This window comes from Astyanax mexicanus, chromosome 17 (assembly GCF_023375975.1).
Source record: "Astyanax mexicanus isolate ESR-SI-001 chromosome 17, AstMex3_surface, whole genome shotgun sequence".
Lineage (NCBI taxonomy): Eukaryota > Metazoa > Chordata > Actinopteri > Characiformes > Acestrorhamphidae > Astyanax > Astyanax mexicanus.
The window spans coordinates 344,754-360,000 of NC_064424.1; the positions used below are offsets into that span (position 1 = coordinate 344,754).

At 38.9% G+C, this 15,247-nt stretch overlaps 1 protein-coding gene across 1 annotated transcript in view; it reads left to right on the top strand.

Annotated features, from left to right (window-relative positions):
* Positions 1 to 4,176: 4,176 nt before the first annotated feature.
* ppp2r2bb (protein phosphatase 2, regulatory subunit B, beta b) overlaps positions 4,177 to 15,247 on the top strand; it is a 73,676-nt gene continuing 62,605 nt past the window's right edge. The window contains exon 1 of the mRNA XM_022667903.2: positions 4,177 to 4,314. Coding sequence (XP_022523624.1) covers positions 4,236 to 4,314 — 79 coding nt within the window. The 5' untranslated portion in view covers positions 4,177 to 4,235. The remainder of the gene's footprint in view (positions 4,315 to 15,247) is intronic.

Below are 15,247 nucleotides of genomic sequence, written 5' to 3' on the forward strand. Positions count from 1 at the left end.
TAAAAAAATATATTTTTTATCAGATTTGTAACAGAAGTCAATGATCCAGAATATCATGATACTAATAATAATAATAACCTTAAACTATCTCCATTTATCCAGGATTAAAGTAAAATAAATGATACTGGACAGATATAATCTGTCTCTAGTAGATAAATAATGGGAAATGAGAACAGTGTGAATTTTTCTTTTGATAAAAACAGTAAAAAAGTAAAACCCTGATGTGATAATTAGGGGAGGGTGATATGGTACCATAATTCAGGGTATAATATCAATAATCACCATATTTAAAACTTTTGGCGATATTATTGCGTACGATATGATATGGAACACCCCTAGAAGGTGCAGTAAAATGTGCAGACACTTTAAATGCAACTATCACTTCCTGTTTTGTTCTGTAGGTCAGAGGAACCTCCAGAACCTCCCAGACCCGCTGTGGACCCGCTGTGGACCCGCTGTGGACCCGCTGTGGACCGAGGTTCTGGCTTTGAGAACTGAATTCCAAGGGTATTCTGTTCACATTCAGCCCACGGAGTTCAGTTCTTAAGCTTGGATTCTCCAGATTCTGCCACAGATAATAACTGATCAGCAGTTATTGATCAGGCTGATTGTTCGATATCACTGTTGCTGATGTTGGATGATGATCATCACCTGATCCACTTCATCCCCAACTCTCCACTTCATCCCTGTATCCTATAGATACTGTACGGGGCTCCATCATTCATAATGCATTTACTAGAAGAAGCATATATAAATATTTAAACATATAATATAAAGATCTGAAAAATAAATAAGAGAGCACTAAAAATGATGAGTTTCTTTGATTTTATCAAATTGAAAACCTCTGGAATATAATCAAGAGGAAGATGGATGATCACAAACCATCAAACCACCAAACTGAACTGCTTGAAGTTTTACACCAGGAGTAAAGCAGCATAAAGTTATCCAAAAGCAGTGTGTAAGACTGGTGGAGGAGAACATGATGCTAAGATGCATAAAAAAAACTGTGATTAAAAAACAAATATTGATTTCTTTTAAAACTTTATGAATATGAACTTGTTTTCTTTGGATTATTTGAGGTCTGAAAGCTCTGCATCTTTTTTGTTATTTCAGTCATTTCTCATTTTCTGTAAATAAATGCTCTAAATGAGAATATTTTTATTTGTAATTTGGGAGAAATGTTGTCTGTAGTTTATAGAATAAAACAACAATGTTCATTTTACTCAAATATAAACCTATAAATAGTAAAATCAGAGAAACTGATTCAGAAACTGAATTTAAAACTATATTTAAATAGCTTATTTTAAACTTACAGTGCTATATACTAGTATATACTATTAATTTACAGTTATTTGTACAATGTTTTATTGATTCTGTGAAAGATGCTTTTAGCTGTTTCTACTGAATAAGAAAATTTATCTTACCATTTACAGCTAATAAACAGTTAATAAACAGTTAATAAACTAACCCCCCGGTGTGGAGGCTGAAAGTTATATGGATTTATATAAACTCCAAAGTACATTTTCCACCCCCCCCCCACACATAATACATAACACCCATTAAAAATACAAACAAATAACAAAAAACAACCTCCCACCCGTCTCACCACTTACACCCACCTGTCTCACCCCTACACCCACCTGTCTCAAGGGAGAAAGGTCACAATCAATCCACTACACACACTAATACACACACACACATATTTTTGAGTCTAACATAAAATAAAGCAATCAGCACGTCACTTGCTCATCATTCCCTTTAAGAGCCAGGTGAGCTCTGACTTTGGCGAATTGCTATTTTAATGGCATAGTTACCTGGATGCTGTGAAGCAACTCACAGATGGTATAGGCTAGTATATAGTAGTATAGTGTAGTACAGTTGGCATAGGGTAGTTTATAGTTGTGTAGGGTAGTATAGATGGTATAGGGGGTATATAGTAGTATTGGGTAATATAGAGTAATATAGATGGTATAGGGTAGTATGTTGCAGAGTAGCATATAGTAGTATAGGGTTGTATAAATGGTATATAGGGGTATAGGCTAGAATAGATTGTATAGAGTAATTTAGGGTAGTATAGCCAGTATAGGGTGGTATATAGTAGTTTAGGGTAGTATAGAGTAGTATAGGGTAATATATTGTAGTATAGGGAGTATAGATAATATAGGATGGTATATAGTAGTATAGGGTAGAATAGGGAGTATAGAAAGGTATACAGTATTATAGAGTAATATCTGGTACTATAGGAAGTAACAGGTATAATAGTACAGTATCAGGAGTATAGAGCAGTATAGGATAGTGGTGAAATGTTTGGTGTAAAAGTGTAAAAACTGTATGATAAGTAATAAATTAAGACTAATGAAACAGGATGTAACAGCCGAATACATCACTGATTATTCTAGAACAAATTTCCTCTTCATCCTGATATAAAAAACATTTAGTGATATTGTGGTTTGGCTTTTATCTATTAAGCTTTTTAGACACATTTAAAAAATAGAAATAGAAAACCCACAGCAGAAAAAAGGCCATTATTAAAAAATCCAAATGTGTTTTCTAGAGCTTAAAATACACATTAAAGAGAAGCCCTGCTGTGCCCCACTTCCCCACAGGCCCGGGTTTAGAGGCCTAAACGCCTTTTAAATTAAATTATTCAGATCTCAGTGCCCTCATAACCCACATATATCAGCTGTGTGTGTTTGGAGTGTGTCAGCACGGCAGGCTGCTGATGGAGTATGGAGCTCCCAGTGTCCCCAAACTGCTCAACCAAACAGCCGGAGAGCTGAACTCACAGATCACCTGAACCGGCAATGTTTAACAAGGTATAAAACAGACCATAATACACTTCAAACTAAAATATCATATATAACATCATATAATAACAGAGTGTGTGGTGATGAAACATCACCTGATATTACTCTTTACTCTGGTTAAGCATTAATGTACCGTTAAATAGACTGCAGAGAACGTTACATAAACTTTGAATTATGGTAGCATTACATGTTTTAATGTTGCTAATAAAGATATTTTTACTAAATAAGAACATTTCTCTCGCCATTTACATTCAGTCACAGTTAATAAGTTAAGCCTCTGGTGTGGAGACTGTAAGTTATTTACAAGTTTTAAAACTAATATACATACAAGTTCCATTTGCAGATACCAAGAAAGTAATACAAATAAAACGGCAATAATTCTGTAAAAATACACACAGAATATACACATTTTTTGTAAATAACGTTAAATACAAACAATACAAATAAGACATCATAATAAAATGATTTAAGATTACATTAATGTTGAATCAACGTAAAGGTAAATGTTTATTAAATGCATTATTATACAATATGTAAACAGATAGGACAAAAATTTGACTTGAATGTGGAATCAGTGAATCGTTTACTGGAAAAAGAATCGGTTCAGTGAACTGGGTCGAAAGTCCCTCCCCCTTATCGCAACGGTTTGCAAAGAATCGACTCAGCAAAGTGAACCTAACTCCCTATTCTAAACTGTAGAGAGGATTTCCGGCTCTTTTTAGTGAATCGGTTCTTTCAGCTCTTAAATGGCTCATCTTTTTTGTTTTGCTTTTTATTACCACATTTTGTGTATAATGAATCGCTAATGTAAAAATGTACGTTTAATCAATGTTTATCATTTATATGACTTTATTTATATACTCAACATTGCTACAAAAATAATAAATTATAAAATACAAAAATCATCTAAAACCATCTAAATCAGAAATAAAGGTTCGGTCTCTGATTGTGTATATTATTTGTAAATTAAATAAAAACAAAAAACATAAAAGAGTCGGTTCTTCAAAGAGCCGAATCGTTTGTGTCACTACTAAACGGAACGGCTTCAAAAGAATCGGTTCAGCAAACTGAATCAAACTTCCGTCATTATTTCCCGCCTATCCCCCGCGCGCTCCTCCCCTCTTCAATTGCTAAGCCCCTCCCCCGGAACCCGCAGCCCCGCCCCCAGAGCCCGCAGCCCCGCCCCGCTCGGTCCCGCTGTTTGGAGCGGAGGACGCGGACAGCATGGTGCAGCTTACCGGCGGCGCGCGACCGTCGCCCGAGTCCCCCGGTGGAGAGAGCCCCGCGCGGAGGCTCCGGTTTACCGGCGCGAGCCGAGGCTGAGCGGCGCTGCCGCCCTGCTAACGGACACCGGACCCCGGCCGCCGCCGCCGCCGCCGCCGCTCGGCTCCCCCGCGGATCCCCGCGTGATGCGCAGCCGGTAGAAAGATGAAATGCTTCTCCCGGTACCTCCCGTACCTCTTCAGACCCCCGAGCACCATCCTCTCCTCCAGCTGCCACACTGAAGGTAAGAACCGGGCAGGGCAGCGCGCGCTCCCGCTGTCTGCGTGTGTGTGTGTGTTGGTGTGGGGGGTGGGGGTGTTTGTTGACATGTAAACACCGGGGTTGTATGAAAATATCGATATGTAAAATATCGCGATATTTTGTTTGGCAATACTGTAGCGTTTCTTTAAAAACACTGTGTTTGTTTTTATTTAGTAATTAGTATATATGTAAATATTGGTGTCAGAAAGTGTTTAATTTAATGAGTTTTCACTCCAGCGTTGGTTAATCCGGTTAAATAGAAATAAAACTGGTTGGTTTTCACTCTTAGTTCGTCGTTTGGGCAGGTAACAAGACGACCAATAGGAGGAGAGAGTGGTTTATTCTGATGCATTTTGTTGCACTGAGAGTTTTTCTTGTGTGAAACTGAACTGCAACCAAACACAACACAACCCAACACAGCCAAACCCAACCCAACACAGACCAACCCAACCCAACACAGACCAACCCAACACAGCCAAACCCAACCCAACACAGCCAAACCCAACCCAACACAGACCAATCCAACCCAACACAGCCAAACCCAACCCAACACAGCCAAACCCAAATTGATCCCGAAGGAAATTTGCTAAATTTCCTTCGGCATCAATAAAGTATCTATCTATCTATCTATCTATTAGGGCTGCCACGATTAGTCGACTAGTCACGATTATGTCGACTATTAAAATAGTCGACGACTAATTTAATAGTCGATTAGTCGTTTTTTTTTTTTTCTTTGTTTTTCTCTCCAAACTGCTGCGACTGCCTTTCTGTCCTGGACGCACATGCGCAGTAGTGGAAACCGGGGTAGGTAGTGGACGACATCTCAGGACATTATACAGACAGGCTCTGGTTTCATGGCTACCCCGCTACAGAACTCAAAAGTGTGGGATCACCAAGAAAATAAAAGTGAAACGCGTGCAATGCAATATCTGCAATGAAGAACTTGCCTTCCTCGGCAGCACAACCGCGATGCACAAGCACCTGAAAAGGAGGCATGTTGTGGCTGATTAAATGACGAAGAAGCTAAATTGCTATTTAGCTGCTAAAATTAGCGTAAACAGAGCGTTAACTTAGTACTTAACTTACTCATCTTGATAGCTTTAAAACAGAGGTCACTAATAGGCGGACCGCGATCCGGATCCGGACCCAGACGTTGTCACAAATGCCGTCCCAAACCGATAAACTACAGAGAAGGATTTCATTCTGACAGTGGCTTCTGTTTTCAGTGCTTTTCGGTGCAGTAAACTCACAGATCAGTCATGTGTGGTGTAAATCACCAAACGCTCTCCTCTGCCAATTAGATCTGTGCAGACCGCTGCCCTGGCTAGTGAATTGGGACGCGGACGGGGAAAAACGCCTTTATAAAGAGATAGGGAGCCCAAGAACTGGCAGAAAAACAAGATCGGGCAGAAACTAAAGACACACTGAGTGCGACAGAGAGACGGTAATGTACACAATATCTGGACAGAGAGGCATTTTTTATTAATATACTTTTTTTTCATAATAGTTCAAACAACCTCACAGTTGAGATGTTTCATAAATGCCAGTGCCTTATCCTTATTTTACACAGTTGTTTAAACTTTATGCTAAACAGTAAAATAATTGTCTGTTACAACAAGCTGCATATTTCATTAGATGTTTAATGAACTATGATTTTAATTGTTTTTATTTTTAGTTAGCATATAGCTGAAATGTAATGATGGTTGTATAATAGCAGCTCCATTCTATTGTGATAAACTGTGTTTTATATTCAATTAACGTATGATCCGATTAGTCGACTAATCATAAAAAATAATCGGTGATTAGTCGACTATAAAAATAATCGTTTGTGGCAGCCCTACTATCTATCTATCTATCTATCTATCTATCTATCTATCTATCTATCTATCTATCTATCTGTCCTTTTGTCAGTCTATCTATCTATCTATCTATCTATCTATCTATCTATCTATCTATCTATCTATCTATCTATCTATCTATCTATCTATCTATCTATCTATCTATCTATCTATCTATCTATCTATCTATCTATCTATCTATCTATCTATCTATCTATCTATCTATCTATCTATCTATCTATCTATCTATCTATCTATCTACACAGACCAACCAACCCAACACAGCCAAACCCAACACAGCCCAACCCAAACCTATCTTAACACAACCAAACACAACCCAACCAACACACCAACCCAACCCAAACCTATCTTAACACAGCCAAACTCCAACCAAACACAACCCAACCCAACACAGACCAACCCAACCATAACACCGAAACCTGAGACCCGGCACTAACACCGTTACACCATCCTGAGACCTGGCACTAACACCGTTACACCATCCTGAGACCCGGCACTAACACCGTTACACCATCCTGAGACCCGGCACTAACACCGTTACACCATCCTGAGACCCGGCACTAACACCGTTACACCATCCTGAGACCCGGCACTAACACCGTTACACCATCCTGAGACCCGGCACTAACACCGTTACACCATCCTGAGACCCGGCACTAACACCGTTACACCATCCTGAGACCCGGCACTAACACCGTTACACCATCCTGAGACCCGGCACTAACACCGTTACACCATCCTGAGACCCGGCACTAACACCGTTACACCATCCTGAGACCCGGCACTAACACCGTTACACCATCCTGAGACCCGGCACTAACACCGTTACACCATCCTGAGACCCGGCACTAACACCGTTACACCATCCTGAGACCCGGCACTAACCATAACACCGAAACCTGAGACCCGGCACTGCGTCGAGGCCACGTGAGCTTCTCTCCTGTTTACATTATTAATGTTCCTCTACTCCACTCAGGAGGAGCTGATTACACACACACACTTCAACACACACCCCGACACACACACTCCGACATACACACTCCGACACATCTTTAACACACCTCTAATACACCTGAAACATAATTTATTATTAAATTAAGAACATTAAGAACGTTATAAACATGTTTTTTATAGAACACAGTTCTGCAGTTTTCTCACTGAGCCGTGATGTTTTTGGTGTTTTCTGGTTTTTGACTTGTGATTTTCGCTCTGTGATTTTCGCTCTGTGATTTTCGCTCTGTGATTTTCGCTCTGTGATTTTCGCTCTGTGATTTTCGCTCTGTGATTTTCGCTCTGTGATTTTCGCTCTGTGATTTTCGCTCTGTGATTTTGCTGATAAAAGATTCTCTGTGTTTATTTGAATCTTGTCTGAATGTAATATTTATGTGTTTCTATTCTGTGGCGTCTTTAAAGACGTGACACCGCAAAACTCAAACATTTATACCGTCCTGTGTTTCGGTTGTTTCTTAGTGTTTGTTCAGGATCATTAGAAGGAGACTGTTGAGTTTCCATCTCATTAACATTCGTTTCACACAGATGCTAATGTGTGTATTACACTATAATACAATTTTTATATCTTATATAAAATAGTTTTGAATATATATGAATATTTCCGGTATATATTACTCTCCTCCAGGATCAGGATCTCCAGCTTTAGTATGAGATGCAGGAACACCGGTTGTTCCAGTGAGGATGAGGACGCTGGACTGGGGTGAAGGACAGGACAGAGACCTACCGTAAATTAGCAGGACACGTCGGGAGCAGTTTAATGTTCAGGACCAGATTAAATAGTTTAGATGCACAGAGAGACTGTGACCCCAGACTTAACTTAACAAGGCTTTTACATCAAGGACACATATAAAGGGATAAGTATGTATTAGTGGTGTAACGGTACAGAAAATTCACAGTTCAGTTCACACCTCAGTTTGAACCCCACGGGTCGGTATGTTTTCAGTATGTTTTCAGTATGTTTTCGTAGGGGTGGGCGATATGGCTCTAAAATAATATCACGATATTTCAGGGTATTTTTGTGATAACGATATACTTGGCGATATAGGAAAACTAAAATAATTAATTCATTTCAGGAATATAGTATAATAGTATAACAGAATAATCATAATGTGGCAAAATAAATAATATAGCATAAAATAATATAATGCAACAAATAATATTGCAGAATATTTAGTGCATGCATATAAACTGCAAACTAAAACAATTATACAATAAATACACCTAAAGCTTCACAGTAAATAATAGACTACTTTTAAGACAGAACAGCCCTATTATCACCATATGGATTTTTAATATCATGATATTATTTTCACAATATATTGTATAGGATATAATATTGCCCACCCCTATGTTTTCGGTACATTTTCAGTACAGTTGGTGTAAAAGGCTCTTTTATTAAAAGCTGAAACGAGGTTTCTCTCCTACTGTCATCATGAGAGGATCCATCTTTTAGATCTTGTTGAAATGAACACTGAGCAACAAAAACAACAGCATAACAAATCAATTACAAAAATACAATTTAAAGTAATTTATTTAACCTTTAATTTTACAGCAGATATACCAACAAATCACATACAAAATACACTTACTTCAGTGAAAGAGCTGCAACTGATGGTTATTTTGGTAATCGACTAATCTGATGATTATTTTTTTGATTAGTCAATTAGTCAGTAATTACAGTAAAAACAATAGAAACAGCTGAACATGAGATTTAAAAGGCATTTAAATGTCTAGATGTTGTTTAAATGTGTAAAATTTTGATATTTAGTGAGTAAATATGTAATCTGTTGTGTTTGGGCACTTCTGGAGACACAGATCAAGTTAAGCCATTTACTCATCTCCCATTGTCTTTCTGTCTCCAGCACTTTGTTTAATGCAGTACGGTTACAAATTAACGATTAGTCAACAATGACATTTGTAGTCGACAAATTAAAATAATTAATAATGTTGATTATATGGACTAATCGTTGCAGCCCTACTCAGTGGTGCTGCTGATTAGTAATGCTGAGGGCTAAGTGTAATTTACTGTATGTTAGTAGAGAGTAAAAAATGAACTTAAACCTGCCGTATGACGGCTCTCGTCATACAGTGTAGAGAAAACGCTGCAATATGAACTTAAATAAATTATTAATTGATCTGAGAGTGAATTTTAGCCATTTTTGAACGAATACTTCCGGTTTAAATATTCAGTACATAATAATATAAAAGTCAGATTATAATTTAATTTCTATTGGTTCTATTGATCTGATGACCCTGAGATTTCAGAGTTCAAAAGTAGAGAATAAAAGCTGGATGTGTAGTTTTGTAGCGTGAGGACAGGTCCTGTGGGGTGAGACGGAGACGTGGACGGTGAGGGACGGATCTGGACTCTGTGTTCAGGGCAGGAAGCGGGATGTGCTGCTGTGTTAAGAGTTCACGTGAAGACGCGTGAGCGTAAAGAGCTGATTAAAGCCACGTTTTGTTTGATTGACAGGAGGATTTACAGGAAGGTGTGATTGATGTTTTCTTTAAACTCTTTCTCCTGCTTTTCTCTCGCTCTGTCTCTCAGGTGAGACGCACCTGTACAGCTGAATGTGCTGCTGACCTGCTGCTGTGCTGTTCTCAGTTCAGCGCTGACGAGTTCAGTCATTATATAAACTCATATACATGTGCACTTTTACTATAGATCCTCCACATATATATATATATATATATATATATAATTTATTTTGCAGTTCAGCAGAATAAATGAAAAGCCTGAATAGTTTATACAAGAAAGTGACCCATTCATTTTATATCACATTGCAGTGTTTTTTTCTAATGTTACGATTTTTGAGCAGCACTGCTGAGGTAAATATGTGATTAGAATAGCATTGCTGTGGTAAATGTATGTACAATAGCACTGCTGAGGTAAGTGTATGATTAGAATACCATTGCTGAGGAGGTAAATGTATGATTAGAATAGCACTGCTGAGGTAAATGTATCATACTTTATTGGTGTGTTTGCTGCTTTTCAGTTTCACTCTGAAGTGTGATTGGTGGGTTTATGGCTGTGCAGACCGTCACCTTGGTGACTGTTATTGTATTGCCACTGTGATTTCAGTTTTCACAATATAACATAAATAGGGCACCACATCTCATTTAATCCACTGCTGTGCACTTCATCATGTTCTATCACCAGTAGATGAACTCTGTACAGAATCCTATTTACTCTACTGGAAAAAAGCTTGGAAAACAAAATTAATATCACAATAAATGTGTTAATTTATCAGGATATGATAATAAATTCTCTTAATTAATCATGGGTGTGGTTTATTTTGGGTGTAACGTAAAATAAACCAATCAGAGTGTCTCTTGCTCATCATTCTCTTTAAGAGTAGATCAGGTGAGCTCTGAGTTTGGTGGATTGCTATTGTAACAGTGCAGCTACCTGGACGTGTTCAACAAACTCTTCTCAGCAGAGGAAACTGAGCTGCTGGTTGACGCTGTGAAGGAGCTCCAGCAGCTCATTTACGGGAACAGCAATGTTATTTTATTTACTATTCTGTTTATTGTTGATGTAAAAGTTGGGTTTGTGCTGCTGTGTGTTCATGTGTGTGTAATAAGTGGGGGTGTACGCTCGGCTCGGCACAGCGCCTGTGTAACCGAGATAGCGATGAGCGTCTGACTGTTGGCGTCTGTCTAGGTTGTATTCAGTCAGTGGAGCTCCTGTGTTTTCTGTTACCAAGATAAACAAGATAAAACTCCAGAAATGTACCTGAACACACCTCATTTCCAGAACACCACGCCCATCAGTGTAGATATATTCAGAAGCTCTGCTGCTGTTTAAACCAGACAGGAGGAAGGAGTGATAATAGACTGTTGGAGGGTTGAAAGTTTTTTTTTTAAAGAGGTCAAATTTTCACGTATATATTTTTTGTATTCCAATTTCTGAATTTTACAAATGACCAGTGGCATAAAATGATTTTAAAATGAAGAATTCCTGACACAAAATAGCATATTAAAGCTCACCTTCCGCGAAAATCCGATTTTTCTTGTTTTTGTGGAATACAGTAGGTCTCTCCGAGTTGAATGTGTACACCTGCACTTTAAACTGTTTTGCAGCCCCCATTGTCTGCAGGAGCTAAGCAAAGAAATCCCCCCTCCCCCCCTCCGAAAAACGGGTGAATTTTGAATTATCTTTCTGCCTACGTAGGCAGAAACTCACAGACCAGCCCACCTTGGCTCGAGAAACTCCCAGAGGCGGAGCTGAAGCGACGCAACATCACCGCTCATCAGTTAGGAGGTGGGAGGCAGTGAGCGGCAGAGCGGTGGAGGGGCGTCGCAGTGCTCCTAGCCAATCAGAGGAGAGATATTTGCATGCTGTTTGCATGTATGAATATTCATGAGCAAAGCTGGAATCCGGTCATTTTGGACACACCCCTAAAACAGTCCATTAAAAAAGAGCTATACAGAGACACCTGAGCACTTTTTTTTTTACAAAAACGGCTCACATGTCATTCATTCATACTAGAGACCACAACTAGACATTTTAAAATGAAAGAAAAAACGACGGAAGGTGAGCTTTAAAGAACTAGCATAGTTCATTAATTTTCAAAGATAAGAACTTTTTATCATGTTTTACTACAACAAAAGTCTATTTTACACCTCTCCCACACCTCTACACAGCTCTCCTTTTTATGGCAGGATCCTGCAGAACTGTTGGTGCAGGATGATGATGATAAATCAGATGCAGTAGGATTTTTACTCTGTGTAGAGTTTACTGTACCTCCTCCTGCTCTGCAGACGGTTCTGGACACAGATACTCCTCTGTTCAATAAGATCTGATCCGCCGCCAACAGGAGCTTCTGCCAGCCAGCCGGATCTAGTATCCACCACCAGACCTCACGTGACCGTGAACCGAACCCTTAATACAGAGGAACACTGCTCTCAGATCAGTGCCTTCAGATTCATCTTTATCTTCATCTGATTTGGGAGGATAATAATAGTTTATATTCATTTCAGTATTTTGTTTTAGTGAGAAAAAGAAAAGATTTAGATACTAGAACATTGGAATAAGCAGCATTCACACTAAAAAGATGCGTTGTTGAAATTTTGTTTTCAAACTTTAAAGGATAGAATTGCTGGGGAAACCTATCTGAGTCGTGTTTGTAGTAAAATTAATGCGCTGTGTGAGAATAATTATCGCTTTTTGGTTACAATTTAGTAAAAGGCTCCAAAAAAGTATTGTTTTGTTATTGATACCGAATTCAAAGTATCGTATTGGTACCAGTATCTAAAATTTAAAAAACGATACCCAGCTCTACTTCCAGACAATCTAGATATATTCAGAAGCTATGTTGCTATTTAACTGACAAATATGTGAATAGACTGTTGTTTAAGTGTAAGATAGTAATGAGCATCATAACAGGCCTTACACGGGGATTACAATAAACCTCTAGGTGTGAAAACGTTCTGCAAATAGAGAGTCGAGTTCTACCAGAACAATACAGGATTCTGTGGTTGTGTTCCTGAGATAACGCTGTGTCTCTTTCAGAAACCTGTTTTACTGTTTTCCTCTGGAGCTGTTTGTCTCTCCACCTCCCTCTGCTGCCCAGGAACAAATGATTGATCGATCGATCAGCTCTTACAACGCTTGGGGAGACAGAGGGATGGATGAGAGAGAGAGGGATGGATGAGAGAGAGGGATGGATGAGAGAGAGGGATGGATGAGAGAGAGAGGGATGGATAAGAGACAGAGGGATGAGACACAGAGGGATGGATGAGAGATGAAGGGATGGATGAGAGAGAGAGGGATGGATAAGAGAGAGGGATGGATGAGAGAGAGAGGGATGGATAAGAGACAGAGGGATGAGACACAGAGGGATGGATGAGAGATGAAGGGATGGATGAGAGAGAGAGGGATGGATAAGAGAGAGGGATGGATGAGAGAGAGAGGGATGGATAAGAGACAGAGGGATGGATGAGAGAGAGGGATGGATGAGAGAGAGGGATGGATGAGAGAGAGAGGGATGGATAAGAGACAGAGGGATGGATGAGAGAGAGGGATGGATGAGAGAGAGGGATGGATAAGAGACAGAGGGATGAGACACAGAGGGATGGATGAGAGATGAAGGGATGAGACACAGAGAGAAAGAAAGAATGGTGTTGCTGTTTGTAGGGCAGCAGGACAAAAGAAGGTGAGCCGTCCATCAATAAAAACCACAGGGTAGAGAAACAGAGAAGAAGACGAAGACAGAATAAAGAAAATATACAGAAAGTTTTAATGTAGTGAATGTGTATCTGTTTAAAGGTAATAATTACAATATTACAGTAAAATAATTGAAGTTTATTTTGAGAAAGTATTTAAAACTGTGTAAATGAGTCTCTAGTTTAGACCCTGTTGGTTCCTCTATGCTGGATATTAGATGAGATTGAGACGGTTGGGTTTGGAGGTTCTACAGGTTCTGTATGGATCCTGCAGCACAGATGTTGCTACAGCTGGGCCTGTAGATCCTGTAGCCCTACACTCATAGGTTGAGTCCCAGCTGCTCCATAAATGCTGGATTGGTGATAAATCTGGAGATCTGCAGGACGAGGAAGTGCTGCAATCTTACTGGAAAAACCTTGAAATGTTCTCCTCCACCAGTCTTACACACTGCTTTTGGATAACTTTATGCTGCTTTACTCCTGGTGTAAAAATTCAAGCAGTTCAGTTTGGTGGTTTGATGGTTTGTGATCATCCATCTTCCTCTTGATTATATTCCAGAGGTTTTCAGTGAGGTTTGTTCTATCTATCTGCAAACTATATATAAAACCTATTAGAAATTGGCATATATATCAGGCCCATAAAATATATATGGTTAAGAATGTAATATGCATCTGAAATGCATTTTAAATCTGATTCCTGTAGATATTTATATTATATTTACACATACTGATGTTATTATGGGTATTTTATATACAGTATGTTATATGTGTATGATATGAGTAATATATCAGTTTATAGGAAACATATATGAAAGCACTAAATATAGAGATGTATGTGATATATATTGTATGGCTGTGGGTGATGGGTGATGTGTGTGTGAGGGTTAACTCCTTTATGAAGGTCGTCCTGAAGGTCATGTGTTGGTTAATGAGCAGGAGTGCAGGGAGGCGAGGGAGATTGGGATGCTTTAGAGCTGCATCAGCAGCATGATGAGAGGAATGGATGGATGGACAGACAGTCAGACAGACAGGTAAAGAAGAGAGAGAGATAAAGATGGAGAGTGTGAAAATGTGCAGCTGCTGAAATCACATGCTGTTGTTATATTCACACCTGTTCACACCTATCATCACATCTCCAGGACTCCAGGTGTTAACAGCAGGTGTGAACGGAGTGAGAGACGATCAGCATCCCTCGTTCTTTCTCTTCCTCCTCTTCTCATTTCATCACGTCTCTCTGCTGCTTCTGATAAATACAGTGAAGCGGGAGTGTTCCAGAGCGTCACAGCCAATCAACTACAGATATGTGTGTGTGTATATATAGTGTGTGTGTGTATATATAGTGTGTGTGTAATAGTGTGTGTGTGTAATGCTGTGTGTGTGTATGTGTATAGTGTTGATGTATATATATATATATATATATATATATATATATAGTGTGTGTGTAATAGTGTGTGTGTATAATGTGTGTGTGTGTGTGTGTATAGTGTTGATGTATATATATATATATATATATATATATAGTGTGTGTGTAATAGTGTGTTTGTGTGTTAAATAGTGTATGTGTGTGTGTGTGTATGTATATATAGTGTGTGTATGTAGTGTGTGTGTGTGTGTGTGTGTGTGTGTGTGATAGTGTGTGTGTAATAGTGTGTATGTATATATATATATATAGTGTGTGTATTACGTGTGTGTTAAATAGTGTGTGTGTGTAATGGTGTGTGTGTGTGTGTGTGTGTGTATGTATATATAGTGTGTGTGTGTATGTATAATGTGTGTGTGTGTGTGTATGTATATATAGTGTGTGTGTGTGTGTGTGTGTGTGTATGTATAATGTGTGTGTGTGTGTGTATGTATATATAGTGTGTGTGTGTGTGTGTG